At 38.3% G+C, this 15,555-nt stretch overlaps 1 protein-coding gene across 1 annotated transcript in view; it reads right to left on the reverse strand.

Annotated features, from left to right (window-relative positions):
- The window catches only part of col1a2 (collagen, type I, alpha 2), a 56,237-nt gene that overhangs the window by 15,314 nt on the left and 25,368 nt on the right, over nucleotides 1-15,555 (reverse strand). Inside the window, exons 25-37 of the mRNA XM_070881077.1 lie at nucleotides 14,559-14,657; nucleotides 13,724-13,777; nucleotides 8,954-9,007; nucleotides 8,397-8,450; nucleotides 7,110-7,163; nucleotides 5,590-5,634; nucleotides 5,396-5,494; nucleotides 4,434-4,541; nucleotides 3,860-3,913; nucleotides 3,692-3,745; nucleotides 1,885-1,938; nucleotides 1,613-1,666; nucleotides 1,402-1,509 (exon numbers count right to left, since the gene is read on the reverse strand). Coding sequence (XP_070737178.1) covers nucleotides 1,402-1,509; nucleotides 1,613-1,666; nucleotides 1,885-1,938; nucleotides 3,692-3,745; nucleotides 3,860-3,913; nucleotides 4,434-4,541; nucleotides 5,396-5,494; nucleotides 5,590-5,634; nucleotides 7,110-7,163; nucleotides 8,397-8,450; nucleotides 8,954-9,007; nucleotides 13,724-13,777; nucleotides 14,559-14,657 — 891 coding nt within the window. The remainder of the gene's footprint in view (nucleotides 1-1,401; nucleotides 1,510-1,612; nucleotides 1,667-1,884; nucleotides 1,939-3,691; nucleotides 3,746-3,859; nucleotides 3,914-4,433; nucleotides 4,542-5,395; nucleotides 5,495-5,589; nucleotides 5,635-7,109; nucleotides 7,164-8,396; nucleotides 8,451-8,953; nucleotides 9,008-13,723; nucleotides 13,778-14,558; nucleotides 14,658-15,555) is intronic.

Consider the following 15,555-nt stretch of genomic DNA (forward strand, 5'->3'; position numbering starts at 1 on the left):
TGTCCCCCTCCCCTTTTATAGGGGACACTTGTAAATTATGTTTTTAGAGCCCCAAAAAAAACAAAAAAAAAAAATCTACAAAAATATTTAAAAAAAAACAAACAAAAAAAAAGGGCCTTGTGAAATGTTTGGAGTGTCCCCCAGATCGGGGGTCACTTGACCTAATGTTTATTTGTCTCCTCTAAAAGAGTAGTGCCTGTCCCTTTAAACTGCTGCAAGTAATGCAATACTGCAACAGCAACTATTTCCTGACTCCTCCCAGTGATGAGCACCCAACAACTAGCAACAATGCCATAGGGGACCACCTAATATATTTCAATTAAGCTAAGTCCAGAACATTCACTTGGGTCAGCGGTGAGTCCAACAGGCAGGTGGGAATCCAGTCCCACCACACTTCTGCTAATGATTAAGCTGGAGAGGAAAACCTAGCCTCAACGGCCTATAGCAGTAATGCCACCAATTTCACGCCTATGACATGCATCATTAAGAGTTCCACTGCAGACACCAATATTGTTCACTTATTTCTCCCCTGTCTAGCAAACCAGGTGCTTTTGTGGGAGGATGCCATGCTATCTGGTAGGTGTTATCTATCTGTTCTCTTAACCCCTTTATCAGAGCTTCAAGTGCTTGATTGTCCCAATGAAGTTGCTCAGGAAACAACTGCACTGAGGTGGCATATGCAATTTTCATAACCTAAGTGGGTGCTTAACACTTTACATAGTTGCAGGACAAGATTAATCCATTGGCTGCTCTGTTGTGTTCTCATTATAGTGCACATAATTATGTACTAAATAAAACAAGTAAGGTTCAAAGTGTGAAAAATAATGTTGGAACAATATAAGCAATGCCCACTTAACCCTTCTTTGTCAAAAGAGTAATTTCTAAGTTTATATGACAAATTCCTTAAGTCATGTTAGTCTAAGTATGATATGATAAATGACATGGATAAAGTATTGAGGCATGCATAAAAAAATTAAATGTTTGTCAGGATATCAACTTAAATCACTTGCTGCACATTTATATTGTCAAAGTTGTGACCTTCTGCATCTCAGCAATTAATTTCAATGTAAACTAATCCTTAGGATCACAATTCCAGCCAATATTTCATTCTCACAACCATGTGTATCTCAAAGATGCCCAAAATGGCCCTGGAGTTTGGACAGTTCAGGCAGGACTTTTCTCTTAGTTGCCATTGCTTTAGATACAGTAATGGGAGTGGGTGAAACAGAAAATTGAGCAGGGACTCATTATACCAGATCTCTCCCTATTTTTACGGCAGATGATATATATCTCTTTTAAACCATGATCTACATGTAAAAAGAGAAATATTCTATAATGAACTGTCAATGAATTAAGATAGAATTACTCTTTATTCTAATGACTTTAGATCAGGATACTTACCGCAGGACCAGAGGAACCAGCAAGACCAACAGCACCAACAGCACCGAGCTCTCCTTTGGAACCAGCAACACCGCTCTCACCTTTAACTCCAGGCTGTCCATCTGCGCCCTATATAATAAGAAAAGAATAAGCAAATTAAAAAGTAGGCTCGGGTTTAAAAAAATTAAAATAATTAAAATAAGATAAAATAAAATTAAGTTTTGAGACATACGGGTGGACCAACAAATCCAGTAGGACCAGCACGACCAACTTCGCCACGCTCACCCTAGGCAGAGGAAAATAAAACCAAATAACTTTACTGTCCATGCTCCTTCTCACATAATAGCCCCATTGAAATGTCATTATATTACTATTAATTACAACAGACTTTCAATTCATTGTATTATCAGCAATTGATCAAATATTTAGAAGAATATAAAACAAAATAATACAGGAACTCAGTCTAAATTCATTTTACCACTTGTTCCTTTATTTTAAACTTACTGGAGCACCACGAGGACCAGCTAGACCAGCATGACCAGAAGGACCAGATTCACCCTGAAGAATAAAATGCAAGTCAGTTGATGATGGCAATAAAATGTTAGAGATGAAAAATATTATGAGAGAGTCCTCTCAATTGTGACACTAATGAGAACAATGGTGATATTTATGTCAGTAATAAAGTGACTACAATTTAGTAATGGTGGTATTAACAGTAATTCCGATAATTGTGTGGAGTCTGTAATAGTTTTGTTATCTTTGATGATGAAGGTAATATAAAGAGCCCTATATTCTTCAGTTCACAAGAACAGGTATGAAACATGCTTTTGTTTCAAACTTTGAACAGATACATTACTGAAATCACTGTAGCACACAAAAGGCATGGTTTTCATGTGACCCCTTTCATTCAGAGAGAGGTGGGTTGAGCGCTACAGTCAGAGGCCAAAACCATTTTCATGGTTGTGCCTCATTACCATATGCCTGCTGAGCTGCCCTATGCTTGCTGATTGGAGTGGGGAGGAAATCAGGCAGCTTGTCCGTGGAGTTGATGGGGGAGGATAATGAAAAGCCAGGCATCAGACGGGTCACTTTTTGAGAGACCAGGAAGAGCATTTATGCTCCTGCTGGTCCCACACAAATTGCTAAAAAACCTACCTGCCCCATTTTTGTAGTGGCCTCCAGATGCCCCCTTAAGGACCACTGGTTAGGCTTCTCTAAACCCAATACCACTATGATGTTGTTATATTGCACCTTTGTGTAAATGCAAAGCCATCTCACATTGCTTGAGGTTTGCACTAATTGCAACATGAAGCTACATTTTTAAAGTGCCTAGGAAGTCCATTGTGTCTCTTAGTAACTTTTAAGACTCTGTAGTGAATCTTCCTAATGTTAGGATACAGTGGATGCTCCCACTGCTCTCTTCTAATCTTAGAGTAATTTTTCAACTGTATGCTGCTGAAGGGGAGCCTTGCTCTTCTGGAGCACATACTGGAAATTCAGGTGCGCACTGCAAATAGTTTTCCGATCATTTAAATTAATGGCCAGAAAATCATGTGCATTGTGCCGAACTTTCAATAAGCTTTGTCAGGGGGTGAGACTCCCTGATAGCAGCAGAAAATCAGATACAATTGCAGACACCAGCAACCAATTCTAACTGTGGTGACAGAATTCACTGTAGTTATACTGATTGTTTGATATGTTAATGATGAATACAATACAATATCATGGTAATTGTAGTGTAAGAACAGTAGCGGTCTGTTAGATGGCTGTTGTGTCATGGTGATGCCCTTTGAATATCAGATGTGCCGTAAATTTCAATGGTTCTACAATAATCAGAATTTCAGCCATGTTAGCATGTAAAGAGTTCAAATATATTCATAACACATAATGGCTTGGATTTTCTTCATAACCGAAAAAGTAATAAATTATGACTGAGTTTGGGAGAAGAAAATTAACCATTGGTAACTGTTGGCTGATGATCTCGAGCACTGGTCTCACCATTAATTAATTACACAGGGAGCTGTTTATTGCTAAGTAAACACTGACTCCTCAATTGGCTGTTAAGTTATTTTATCAATGACAAAAATAATGTCAATGGCAATAATACAGCAATTAACACAAGGATAAATGGCTGCTAATAAAGGAATTGGTGTCAGGAGCTGAAACCATCATATTGGTGAGAAGCCCACGAAATCTCATAAAAACTTGTGCTAAAGCAACTATCGGATTGGAAATTGTATGAGAACTGGAGAAAAAAAAAGAGATAGTGAGGGATTTATAAGGGGATTAATGTAAGCTTTCAGAAACTTACCCTATCACCAGAAGGGCCACTAGGACCAGGAGCACCAACAGGACCAGGAGCACCCTATAAAATAGTAGTATGGTAATGTTAAGATAAAGGTTATATTGGTATGCACACACAGATACAGCGGTATTAAAGACCTAAGTTTAATGCAGAAAATAATCATGGAACACTTACCCGTGGGCCATCCATGCCTGTATTTCCTTGAGGACCTACTGAACCTTGATCACCCTATAAAACATGCATGATGAGTTAGACTGAAAATAGGATAGTATAGAAATAAGAAGTGACAACACATATTGTTGTTTCTTAATATCTATGAATTCTTCAAAGCATTCATTTCAAAACTGCTAATGGGGTTATACTTTTTTTGTACAATACATATTGCTCTGGTCAAGAGTTGAGGTTGCTCTGTTTTACAATTCCACCATAGTATATCCTTTACATCTTTAAATAAAATACTAAATGATAGAAACATATAGAATGAGCTATCATTGTAAAGCTCCTAATAAGAATAATAGAACATATGAGTGAGTTTCAACAGTTTTTATTTAGATTGGTGGATAACACACTGTGTAGTAGTGGTGCATTATATTTCAGAGTGAGGGGAAAAAGATGCATGATCACTCAAGTGCTACAGAAGCCTATACTACTAATCAATAGGAAGCTAGGGGTCTTTAACAAGGGAAAAAGAAAATGGAAAAATTATGACTAGTTTAAAAATGATTTACATTATCAAAAAATGACTTACCTTTTCACCTTTGATACCAGGAGCACCACCAGCACCTCTCTCACCTGACATACCGAAAGAACCTTGAGGACCTTGATGACCAGGAAGACCTGCAATACCAGCTTCACCCTAATAAGGAAGAAGAATCAACTGATTAAGGTTGCTGAGAGTTAGTTAATACGGCACTATACTTAACATTGAAAGCCCCTTTGCTACCTCTTCCCAAGAAATGTGACTCCAATTTAAGGAGCCTAGTGCCAGTTTCCGATGTGTGCCCATAGCAATTAAAAGTCACCCAAGTCAATATGGCATTCGGCACATTATTGGCATAGTTCAGGCCTGGCAGTTCATGACACAAAATTTGAAGATCTTATGCCAGAAAAATGGGTGAATGTGAATTTGTCCCCCTCTGTATCCATATTAATACCATATAAGATGTGTATAAATTATTTTAAAGAAATACAGTTAGAGATCAGAGGAGACACCAAAGCATAGGCTGAATATTGATAATAAAGCTCCTAAAAAGATTCCTAATAGTTATTGTAAAAATGTTTTAAGAACTCAAGAGTTAAATTGTGAGAAACTATTAAAACTATGGAGAATGTATCATTTATGAATGACTTTGATTAGAATTTCCCCCTGGAAATGAAGGGTGCATTACAGTGTAATGGTGTATGGTCAGTGCAAAGTGGTTTCCCTTCACATTGACATAGCAATAGGAATGCAGTCTGAATCCAATGTCACGGACTAAGCGGACACTAGAACGAAGTGGAGTGAGGCACACTGTGTTATACAGGAGACTAGTATCAACTTGTGATATAATTGAAAAATAGAGCCACCAGAAATTCACTAATTAACTGTTGAATATATTTGGGTGGCACCAATTAGATTTTAAGATACAAATGAAACGCCTTCCTTGTTTTCAAATAACTTTTAGAAGGCAGATGTCAGTTGTTCAATAGAGTTGTTTGCTTTCAACAAACCTTTCCACCATCAGCACCAGGAGCACCTTGGGGACCACGTAGACCAACAGCACCATGGGGACCTGCAGAACCTCGTTCACCTGGAAGACCTCGTTCACCCTACATAGGAAAATGGTAAGCACACTACTTTAATCGTGATCGTATGACATTAAACAAACTGCAAGTGCAAAACCATAGAAGAGACTTAAACATACTCTTGAGCCAATGGCACCTGGACTACCAGAATCACCTCGGATACCCTGCAGAGAAATGAAAGGGTAATAAGTAAGATGTTTTAACACTGCAGTGCATTATAAAGTACAAATTAAAATTAACAGAGAAACAAATATGCTAACTTTGGTCATTATGGTGAAGATTTGCTCTGAGTGCTATTATAATGAATTCAGAAGCCCTTTGGATTTATGATTTCATTACACACAGCTCAAAAAGGGAACCATACCCCAATAGATTTATAATGGAGAAAAATAAAAGAAGCTTTCCAGTTTGCTGGTATGAATGCTGAAAATAATGGGGTAGATTTTCATCTGCACTGTCTGGGTTGTAATCTGACAGAGTGGGTTGTCTGCCTGTTATACAAACCACCTGAATTTCATTCTGTTGAAATCAATGTAATGAAAATCAGGTGGTTCTATAAAGAGTGTGCGATCTGCCCCATTAAATTATCACCCAGCTGGATAAGATGAAAATGTACCCCAAATTCCATCACCCACAGGTTAATATGCATGAATGCAAGTAGGATATTTAATTTAATGTGATTATCTTAGGATAAATATTTAAATTTAGAAGCATAATTGTTCTTTAACCTTTGTTCCGTGGGTAAAGGCTAGCAGAAAAGGTTTTTTATTGATGCATCATTTGTTAATGAAATCAAGCTATTGGAGGTATTGGGGCAAATTTTGTTCTCGGTACAGCCCTGTTTTTCTGTGCGGATAGGGTGGTAGTGAGATCAAAATCACAGTGCAGCATTTATCGCCCTGTCCCCGCTGATCTCTGGCCTGCTGGGATTTTGGAGTGCCTGCAAAATATGCAACTAGCACACCCGCCTAAAGCAGACAGGAGCCTCATTAATTTATATAAATCGGGTCTTATGCATCATCCCAACTAAGTTGCACGGCCATGTGGAGGTCCCACGCAAGCTGCTCACGGCCTTTTCAATGTAAATATCGTGCATGCATAAAACAATTGAATGGGCCAAGCAGCCAGTTAAAGGGCCCGTGCACCAAAAAAAATTACAGGGAACATTGATCTTATAACATATAGGACTCTGATGCACTTTCGATTCTGCAACATGTGGCGCATGTGCTATGCCCAGTGGAACTCGACATAAAGTGGCCAGCCCATTAGTCCTAGAGGTACCACTGAAGGCTGCTCAAAAAATTACCCTGTAGGTAATGTTTGTAGGGCCAAGAAAGTAATCTTGTGGACAGTTTGCCGATAATATTTTAATCAGGTCTGACCATGAAAATAGTATGGGCTTCCAGTGAAGTTCATTGGGGCGATAGGCATGTGCTGCCCAGTGCCTGCTGAAAAACGTGTGGGTGGGGGGGGTGGTGTGGGGCACATCATTCACTTGTATATTGTATAGATTTTTCAAAGTTCATTATTTCCATAATTTTGCACCATACCTTTCAGATTATTCAAATTCAAACTATGGATCATACAAGCTATTTCTCATGTTTTGTCCCTCATAGAATGGACAGATTGTTTGCCTTACCCGATCACCTGATTTACCATGTTCTCCAACTGCACCAGAAGGACCAGGGATGCCCTATAATAACAGAAAGAATATGCCAACATTAACACATTATGATTGCAATACCAGATAAGAGATTTTAATGGGTGAAAAATCATGTGCACTTGACAGAAGGCTAGAAGTGTACATTTATAAAGTCTTTTTTATTGTTTATTCACTTAAGAATAAAAAAAAACATTTGGGAAAATTACTTTATACTACATCCTTCTCAGTAACTACACCAAATTTAAAAAACATTAAATTGTAGAAATTATTACTGGAGATGTTAATGTATGAGTTGCTTAACTTGCTTATACTAACTTCCTCCCTCTACTATTTAAACAGAGGAATTGATCAGTTCAATTTAACCCGTTTAATTTAACAAAGGGAAGAACTTGGTATGAGTATGTTGAATGTTTGTACAATAATATCATTGACAGTAATTCTACTCTTAAAACTTGTAATTAGTGCATGCTGCTTATGATTAGTGTTAATGAAATGAGAAATCTTTAAAATCCATCTTTTTAGCTAAGACAAGACTCTGTCATCACTCATAGCCATTCAACTGCAGCAATATTTAACAGTTAGTAAATACCCTTTATTGTCACTTCAAAAACAAACTGTTTTAATACAAGAATTACATTTATCAGTAATACATCTGTTTTATTTAATGTGGAAAACACATACTACATCCCGGTGGAACTAAGATTTAATTAATGCGTTTTAAATAAACTCCAGGTAGATAGAAACAGTTATCATTGGGCTAACTACAGCCTGCAACCACTTGCAGTAGGTTCACCAAATCTTTTATCTCCATCAGTGATGGGATATTTGTCATTTTCTAATTCCGTGCTTGTAAGGTAATTCTGATACAATCACTTGGTTAATAATTTTGATTTTATTGTAACAACTCCCAGTCAACCATAATGTAACATTTGGAAAAGATGACTAAATAAATTGCTAGAAGGACATTTTTGCATTGAAATCAAGTCGTGTGTTATTAAGACATACATTTAAACATATGTATGAACATCCATTGTCTGCTAATTATACAAAGATGTTAACCCATTTATTTTAAATATATTTTCATTAGAACAGTACACCTACCAATTGCAACCATTTGCGTTTTATAGTAAAATATACAGTATTACTTTACTCATATTTTTATATCCCATTTTACTGTGCTGTTATATGTAAAAGTGTTATAATTCAACTATGCATATACTATTGTACCTAGTACAAAAAAGATATTCAATGTCAGAGACATACCTGGAAGCCAGTACTGCCAGATGGACCCTGTTCACCTCTTGATCCAATAACACCCTAAAGAATAACAACACTGAACTTGTTTATCAGGTCAAATTGCTGAGTGCTAACTATATCTAACTTGTCAAACTTGTATATACATTATATGGTAGTCAAAAGTAAATTAATTTATTCTGTAATAATATTGTATTTTAAACATTTCTATGGCATAAATGTTAATTAGTCCATTATTAGTTTAGCTACTTTATAACATCTACCAGTATATTAATACCTGATAAAGTTGCATGAAGAAAATGTTTTCAGATTTCAAAATAATAGCCTTTATAGAACTGTGTGAATACTAGCATGCAAACACTTTAATACATCTATATACAAAATTTAAATCTAAGCATTAACCCATTTATTTTAAATTGGTTAAAGCCTTTGTTAAAGTAAAGGAAAAGGAATTGCATATGAATGTGTTAAGCGTTCATCAATTAATATTCATGCAGCATTATTTTAAGGTCTATGCTTGACTCTAAAACAAGTAACATAGTTTGATGTTTGTAATGGTTACTTACAGTGACACCAGCAGGGCCTTGTGCTCCAGTTTCACCATCTTTGCCAGGTGTACCCTGAAGGACAAAAGGATCAGAGGAAACTCTTGTCAGTGCTATTACTTACATCAATAAACGCTACTTACTGTCATCTCTGTATTCTTCATACTACATTTAGAACAAATAGGTCAATTGCATTTTGTGTCTGCCATTTTTGGAGATTCCAATACAGTGGCCTCATGCTCTATTACTGACTTTACTGGAGACATGGGAATGATTGCTACATGTTTCTCCAGAAATTGAGAATTATCTACAGATTTATGAATTTTTTAAAATGTCAACTTTTGCCCTATTATATATTATCTTTGTATTTTGTATCATTCCCATAGAAACTTTATTTAATAAGAGCAATAGATCAGAAAATATTAACAATAATTGCTCTTTCTCCCACACATTGGGGGGCGATTTTCAACCGTTGGTTGCCCTTTACTCGCCTGAAAAACAGATGATCAGCCGAGGAAAATCTGAAGGGCACCTATTTGCCCACCCGATTCCATTTTCAGGCAGGTCTTTAAATAGATGTCCAGCCTCTCTCATCCAAAATGGGAACGAGGTTATTTAAATATGTAAATTGGGGTCATAGGATGCTGATTGTAATGTTGATTTTAATATCGGTGTAGTATATGCCATGCATATGAGTCCCAACTGTACCAGACATTGATAAATCTAACCAACAGTCCATAGAAAAACAAGGTATTTTTATTTTCAAGATCTTTGTGAGATCCAGAGGACCAGACCCTATCTGCCAGCCACTCTGAGGAAGCCGGCGATTTTTTGCAGTCTGAATCTGGCAACCTGTGCCCATTTTACACCGCAGCTTGCTGGTAAAGTTGAAATAAGGTCCGAACCTGAAAATGATCCAAACCTTGTAACTGTAGCCGTAGGCTGGTGTCGCGGGCTCACTCCCGAGTTCAATGGCCGTTTTGGGTCAAAATTGAAAATCCCCCCTATCATTTTGTAAGCTCTCATCCAAACTGCAACCAAACATTCCTTATCTTAAGTTCCCACTTAAAGGGCTCAAATTTCCCCATGAGTTGCACCGTTTGTTTTGGTGTAACTTGATTTTTCTGATGTTTCTGGTGTATCTTTTTAGTTGCAAATATGGCCATTTAATTTGCGCCAGTGTAAGTGAGTTAGTTAGGTTTTTTGTTAGGTCAATTTTTTTTTCAAAAGGGGGCGTTCCCAGCCACTTACACCATTTATGTCAATTTGGCTAGAAAAAAGTTGTACTAAACTAACTTAGGGCAACATATGTGTCCACTTTTGTCTGCACAGAAAGCCCTTACTTACAGTTAAGGAATTGCTGCAAGTAACAACATTTCAAGCACCACCAAGCACCAAACAAAGCACAAGCAGTAATAACCATTCAAAGAAACTAAAGAACTGAAGTAAATAATTAAATTAACAAAGAGCTGAAGTAAATCCTACCTTCAACTAAACTTGGCAGCGGCTGGCCGTGTGGGAGTCCCTTCGGCCTGGGCTGGGGAGGGAGAACGTGGTTGCCGCCCCACCGACTTTCAACCCTTTTTGGGTGGGAATTTTTTCCCTTTTTGCCCATTTTTCGGGTTCTTGGTCAGATTTTAAAAACGGCAGCCTGAAACCTGGCAGAGGTATGGGGCTTCGGCTCCCTCGCGTGAGGGACTGCAGACGACTCCATTTAGCTCCGAAAGGAGTTCGGAGATCGGCCGACACGCCCGAGTTCAGCCCTGGGGTCGTAGGTCGTAGGCAGAAAGGTATTATGTCGGTGCTGGCCAGCAGCTCCAGCACAACAACACGCACACCGCTGTCCTCAAGACTAACCCGGGCGGGCTAGTACAGGCGGATGGGCGGATGGACGGAGGGGTGGGTACACAAGTGCGCTGGAGCCCAGGCTCGGCTCACACCATTCTGGAGTCCCGATTCAGAGAGAGAGAGAGAGAGAGAGAGAGAGAGAGAGAGAGAGCGCCAGAGGGACAGACGACATCGGAGCGAGAGAGAGAGAGATAGAAAGACCAGAAGCAGTGGCTGGGCAGCACAGAGTATTGGAGGGTAAAAGTAAGCAGCAGCGACGGCAGCGAGACGTATGGGGACTGACTTGGGCGCATGCTCAACGGTCGGCGTGTGCTCGAGCCAGGTAGGCCACGTGTGGAAGGACACTGAGGTCCAGCGCAACACATGGCACTATGATTCTAAGCATCTTTGCACAGTGACATCTTCAAAGAGCTTCACACATAAATTATTTGTAATACAACCTAACTGCATGTCGCTGGTTATTTATTGATACATAGGATGGGATGTAGGTTAAGCACATGGCTGTCACTGTATATGTGCTTCTTTAACATGACAAGACTGCCACCCAACCAAACAAACACAAAGCCAGCCCAGCATGGCAAGCGACGTCGCTACACGACAAGCTATCCTTGGTCCAAACCATTAGACTGCAGCCAAAGACGACCAACCTCTCACCCCCTCTTTTTCTCGTCCCGATCAAAACTCAGTCACACCGAGCTGTTTCTTATAGCCCTCAGCGGCCGGCCTGTGCGGCAGACCATTCGGCCTGGGATAGGGGCTGGGCGCGTTCCGCAGGCATCGTCATCACAATCATGGGGACGGAGCTACTGCGCATGCACGACCGCTCTACTGCGCACACGAGCAGCTGCCGGCACTGTTTTCGGTGCAGGGCTGTAGCTCCACCCCCCTACTCCATGAGGAGTGCAGTGCCAGGACCTGGGACACACAGCAAAGTGGCTAGAATCGGGAGTAAGTTTTTCGGCGCCGTTTCCAGCGCACAAAGTCGGTGCATCTTGGGAGAGTGCGCTGAAAAAAGGGGTTGGGGAAATTTGGACCCAATGTGCATGACCCTTGTGAGTAATTGAAGGCAGGTAGGCTCCTGGAATGTAGCTTCTTGTATATGAAAAAAGTAATGATTAACTTGCCTCACAGAATAGCAGACTGCCATTTGTCTGTAGTAAATATTCTTACAGTTCTCCTCAAATAGAGTACTGCTGAAGGTCCACTTTGGTTTTTAACTATAGCTTTTAGACTAGTTACCTGTTTTTGGACAAAGCATTTTTTGATTGTCTAAGTGGTCTAATGTTGAGTCAAAGTTTACCTTTTTAGAAAAATAAGATAATAGCCTTGAATTATGCCATGAAACATTGCTTATGAATGCTAATGCAATTGTCTGAAATTCATCCCTCTACCATTTTAGTGGTGCTATGAACTCATTTTAAATAAATCACTAAAATAGTGGAGTAATGAATTTCAGAAGATACATTAGAATTTGAATACTTTAATTTTTTGGCTGAATTTCAAAGCCTAGAGGGGGATAATGTAACCCAACCCTCCCATCAAGAAACTCTTGGGATTGGATCATCCACCTGTTTTACTACCTGCTCGATTTTACTCTCTGTTCAAGTCAATATATAGTCATTCCTACATAGTAAATGTGGTTAAATTATCTTTAAGTGACAGACATCATTATTGGAGGAATTTGTGACATAGTCAACATAGATCAGACACAAAGCTGGAAGTTACTATTATCAATATTCGCAGATTAACACTTAACTGTTCAATGCAATGGACCTGTGCTATTTTAATGTAGGAATTAACCCTTTTTATTCAAATGTGTTAACCCTCTTAAAATAATGGACAGAGGAACATTATGCAAACAAGTTAAGTGTTTATCCGCTAATATCACAAAAATAGTTTCTACCCTTACACAATTGAAAAAAGCACAACTCTCAAACCAAAATTCAGCATATTACCGCCCATTTACTGCCCAGAAATGCAAATTTCATCAAAAAAAATAACTTGCTGTCCAGATACCGCCCACAATACTGCGGGTGGAAATTTCATCAGTCATTTACTGCCGGCGGTATTCGATTCTGTCCGCCCATCGTTTAAGGCCAAAATACTGCCCAAAATGGTAATTTCATCATTAACATCCATGTACCGTCGGACCTAAATACCGGCCGAAAAAAGCAGGTCTTTATCTGATCTTAAGCGAACAGTATGGATGCCATTTTGGAAATGGGAGCATTTGATGAAAGGCTGCTTAGTATCTAGCGTCCTCAGAAACTGGAATTTCTTTATCCAGTTTAAAGTTTATCATTCTAGGTCCTTTCACTCAAATTGATGATTAAACAACTCCCTCCATACCACCCATTCCCCCTGTCACTATACTGAATTTACAAAATGATTCCGCACTGATCATTTTCCCTTCAAGTTATTTTTATCCTGTTGCTGCAGTCATTTTGCTGACTGTTGGGCTCTTGTTCTTCACCCCAATATTGAACATGGAAAACTGGCATGAATTTCACAAGTGGGCTGAATCTAATTGTTGGAAGTCCTCAGAATAGAGACCATTAGCTATAAAAAATCGTAGGAAAAATGACCTCAGGAAAAAAAAAATCGCGCATGCGCAGAAGTCCATTCTTTTCACGATCGAGAAAAAAGTTGATCTTGATCGACTACAATGCCTGCCACCGCCCGCTACATACTGGTCCCACTACCACCCAAAAAAATGTCACCAGATTAGCGGTCCTCAATTTTAGCAGTATGTGGGCAGTAAAAAACCTCGTACCGCCGGAATACCGCTGAGAAACGGGCGGTGGTCGTACTTCATCAATTTCGGGCCCTATGTGACCAAATCGACCATTGTTGCTTGAGTGTATTATGTATTGATTTTATACAAGCATCAAATAAGCAATACTATTGAAACTATTGCAGAAGTACTAATGACATTGAACATACCCTAGGACCAATAGAACCGACATTTCCTCTCTCTCCAGGCTTACCAAGTGCACCCTGGAAAATAAAGCAGATATAGCAATAAGAATAAGTTATGACTCCATCACAAGGGTGTTTTTTAATCTCTGGCATTTTGAAGAATCATGTTTGAACTCTGATCCAAATGAAGGACTATTTCAACTAGCTCATATTTTACTTAACTTGACTAACAGGGTTTGTTTCTGAGTTAAAATTTGGGACTTAATTGTTGGATAATATATGGTTGCAGAGCTAGTGCGGAACAAGCAAAAGGCGTTTTGACATTTAGAACTTCTGTAGTTCAGACCGTGGGAGTTGGCACCCATACATTAGCCCCCTGGATTTACATTACTGAAACTATTAATTCTACCATTTGGATATGAGAGCTGGTTTTAGTTATGCAAATGCAGGAATCTGGCACATGAGCATCACTCAGCCATAATCTAAACAGCTGATGCATCAAGTGTATAAGCCCCTAAAGAATAACAACACTTTCTCCAGCTGTTTATGAGCAGAATCAATCTCCAGAATCACTTATCGTTTGTCTAACTAAAACTGTCAAAGCTTTAGAGTGTCAAAGCTACAATTCAGAATACACAACGGAATTGGCTTTAATATAAATCATTTTGTTTAAGTTTATCGAATATTACAAGTGTTTAAGGAAAAAGTTATTTTAAACAAACTTAACATTTAAATAATTTCAGTTTCAAAAAATGATATTTATAGATCAATGGTAAAGGCTATTCAGATAATGTTAAGACAAAATATTTTGAATTTTAGAGTTTATTTACTGATTAAAAAATTTAATTGTGTTACTTACAGTAGCGCCCTTTGGACCAGGGAAGCCCATCATGCCAGCCTGACCTCTTGGGCCTACAGCACCAGGGGGACCAGAACGTCCTTCTTCACCAGCTGCGCCCTACAATGTATGATCTTAGACAATGAAACAATGTTCTTCACAAGTTACTGTACATTCATTTTGCATATAGCTCAATTAATTGTGTTTTGGTTTATTGTTTTACATCCATGCATATTATTGCTAATTGCAAAAACATATGAACGAACACTTTGCATTGTTATTCAATTGTAATTTTGTAATAGTTGGTATTGCAGCATAAGGTATAATGCACAAAATCTAACACATTAGTAGGCTTTAGTACTTTAAGCATCACATTGTAGAAAGTTGTGGTATGAACAACAAAAAATGAAAATCAATTGAGGAGGATAACCATTATTACTAATTATCTTATGATATTATCTCCAGTGATATGTAAATTGCAGCAGGATTTGTACCTTTTAATCTGCTGGACTACATATTGGTCTGAGATTTAGTTCAGGATACTATAATGTTACTTAAACTCTAATTATGACCAGAAAGTAATACATAAAATAACTGAAACCAAATCAAAGTAAACTAAACTACTGCAATTGAATTGAGATAACTAATACTCTTAATCAATGTGGCTCAGAATGTTTAAGGCATATAGTTAGGATCTAATATAACATTTAAAATGTTGCCGTATGGACGCTCCTTTCTAATAGTCTAAATGCCAATACTTTCTCAAGAAGACTATTCTGACATTTTTCCTTTTGTTTAGCTAAAAATTATTTTAGTGAAAAGAACTCCTTGTGCACTGTCAGTCTTGGATACTTTCTCCATATAAATGTCACTGCAAAGCTATATTTAAGCGACTGTATCTAGAATTCCTATATATGGATATGGCATATTTAGGTAATGAGTAACTGATAATGCAATTATAAATTTGCTTTAATGTAGCTAATTGTGAAGTGCAGTTTTTGTGTACAATATTAAAAGA

This window comes from Pristiophorus japonicus, chromosome 5 (genome assembly GCF_044704955.1).
Source record: "Pristiophorus japonicus isolate sPriJap1 chromosome 5, sPriJap1.hap1, whole genome shotgun sequence".
Classification (NCBI taxonomy): domain Eukaryota; kingdom Metazoa; phylum Chordata; class Chondrichthyes; family Pristiophoridae; genus Pristiophorus; species Pristiophorus japonicus.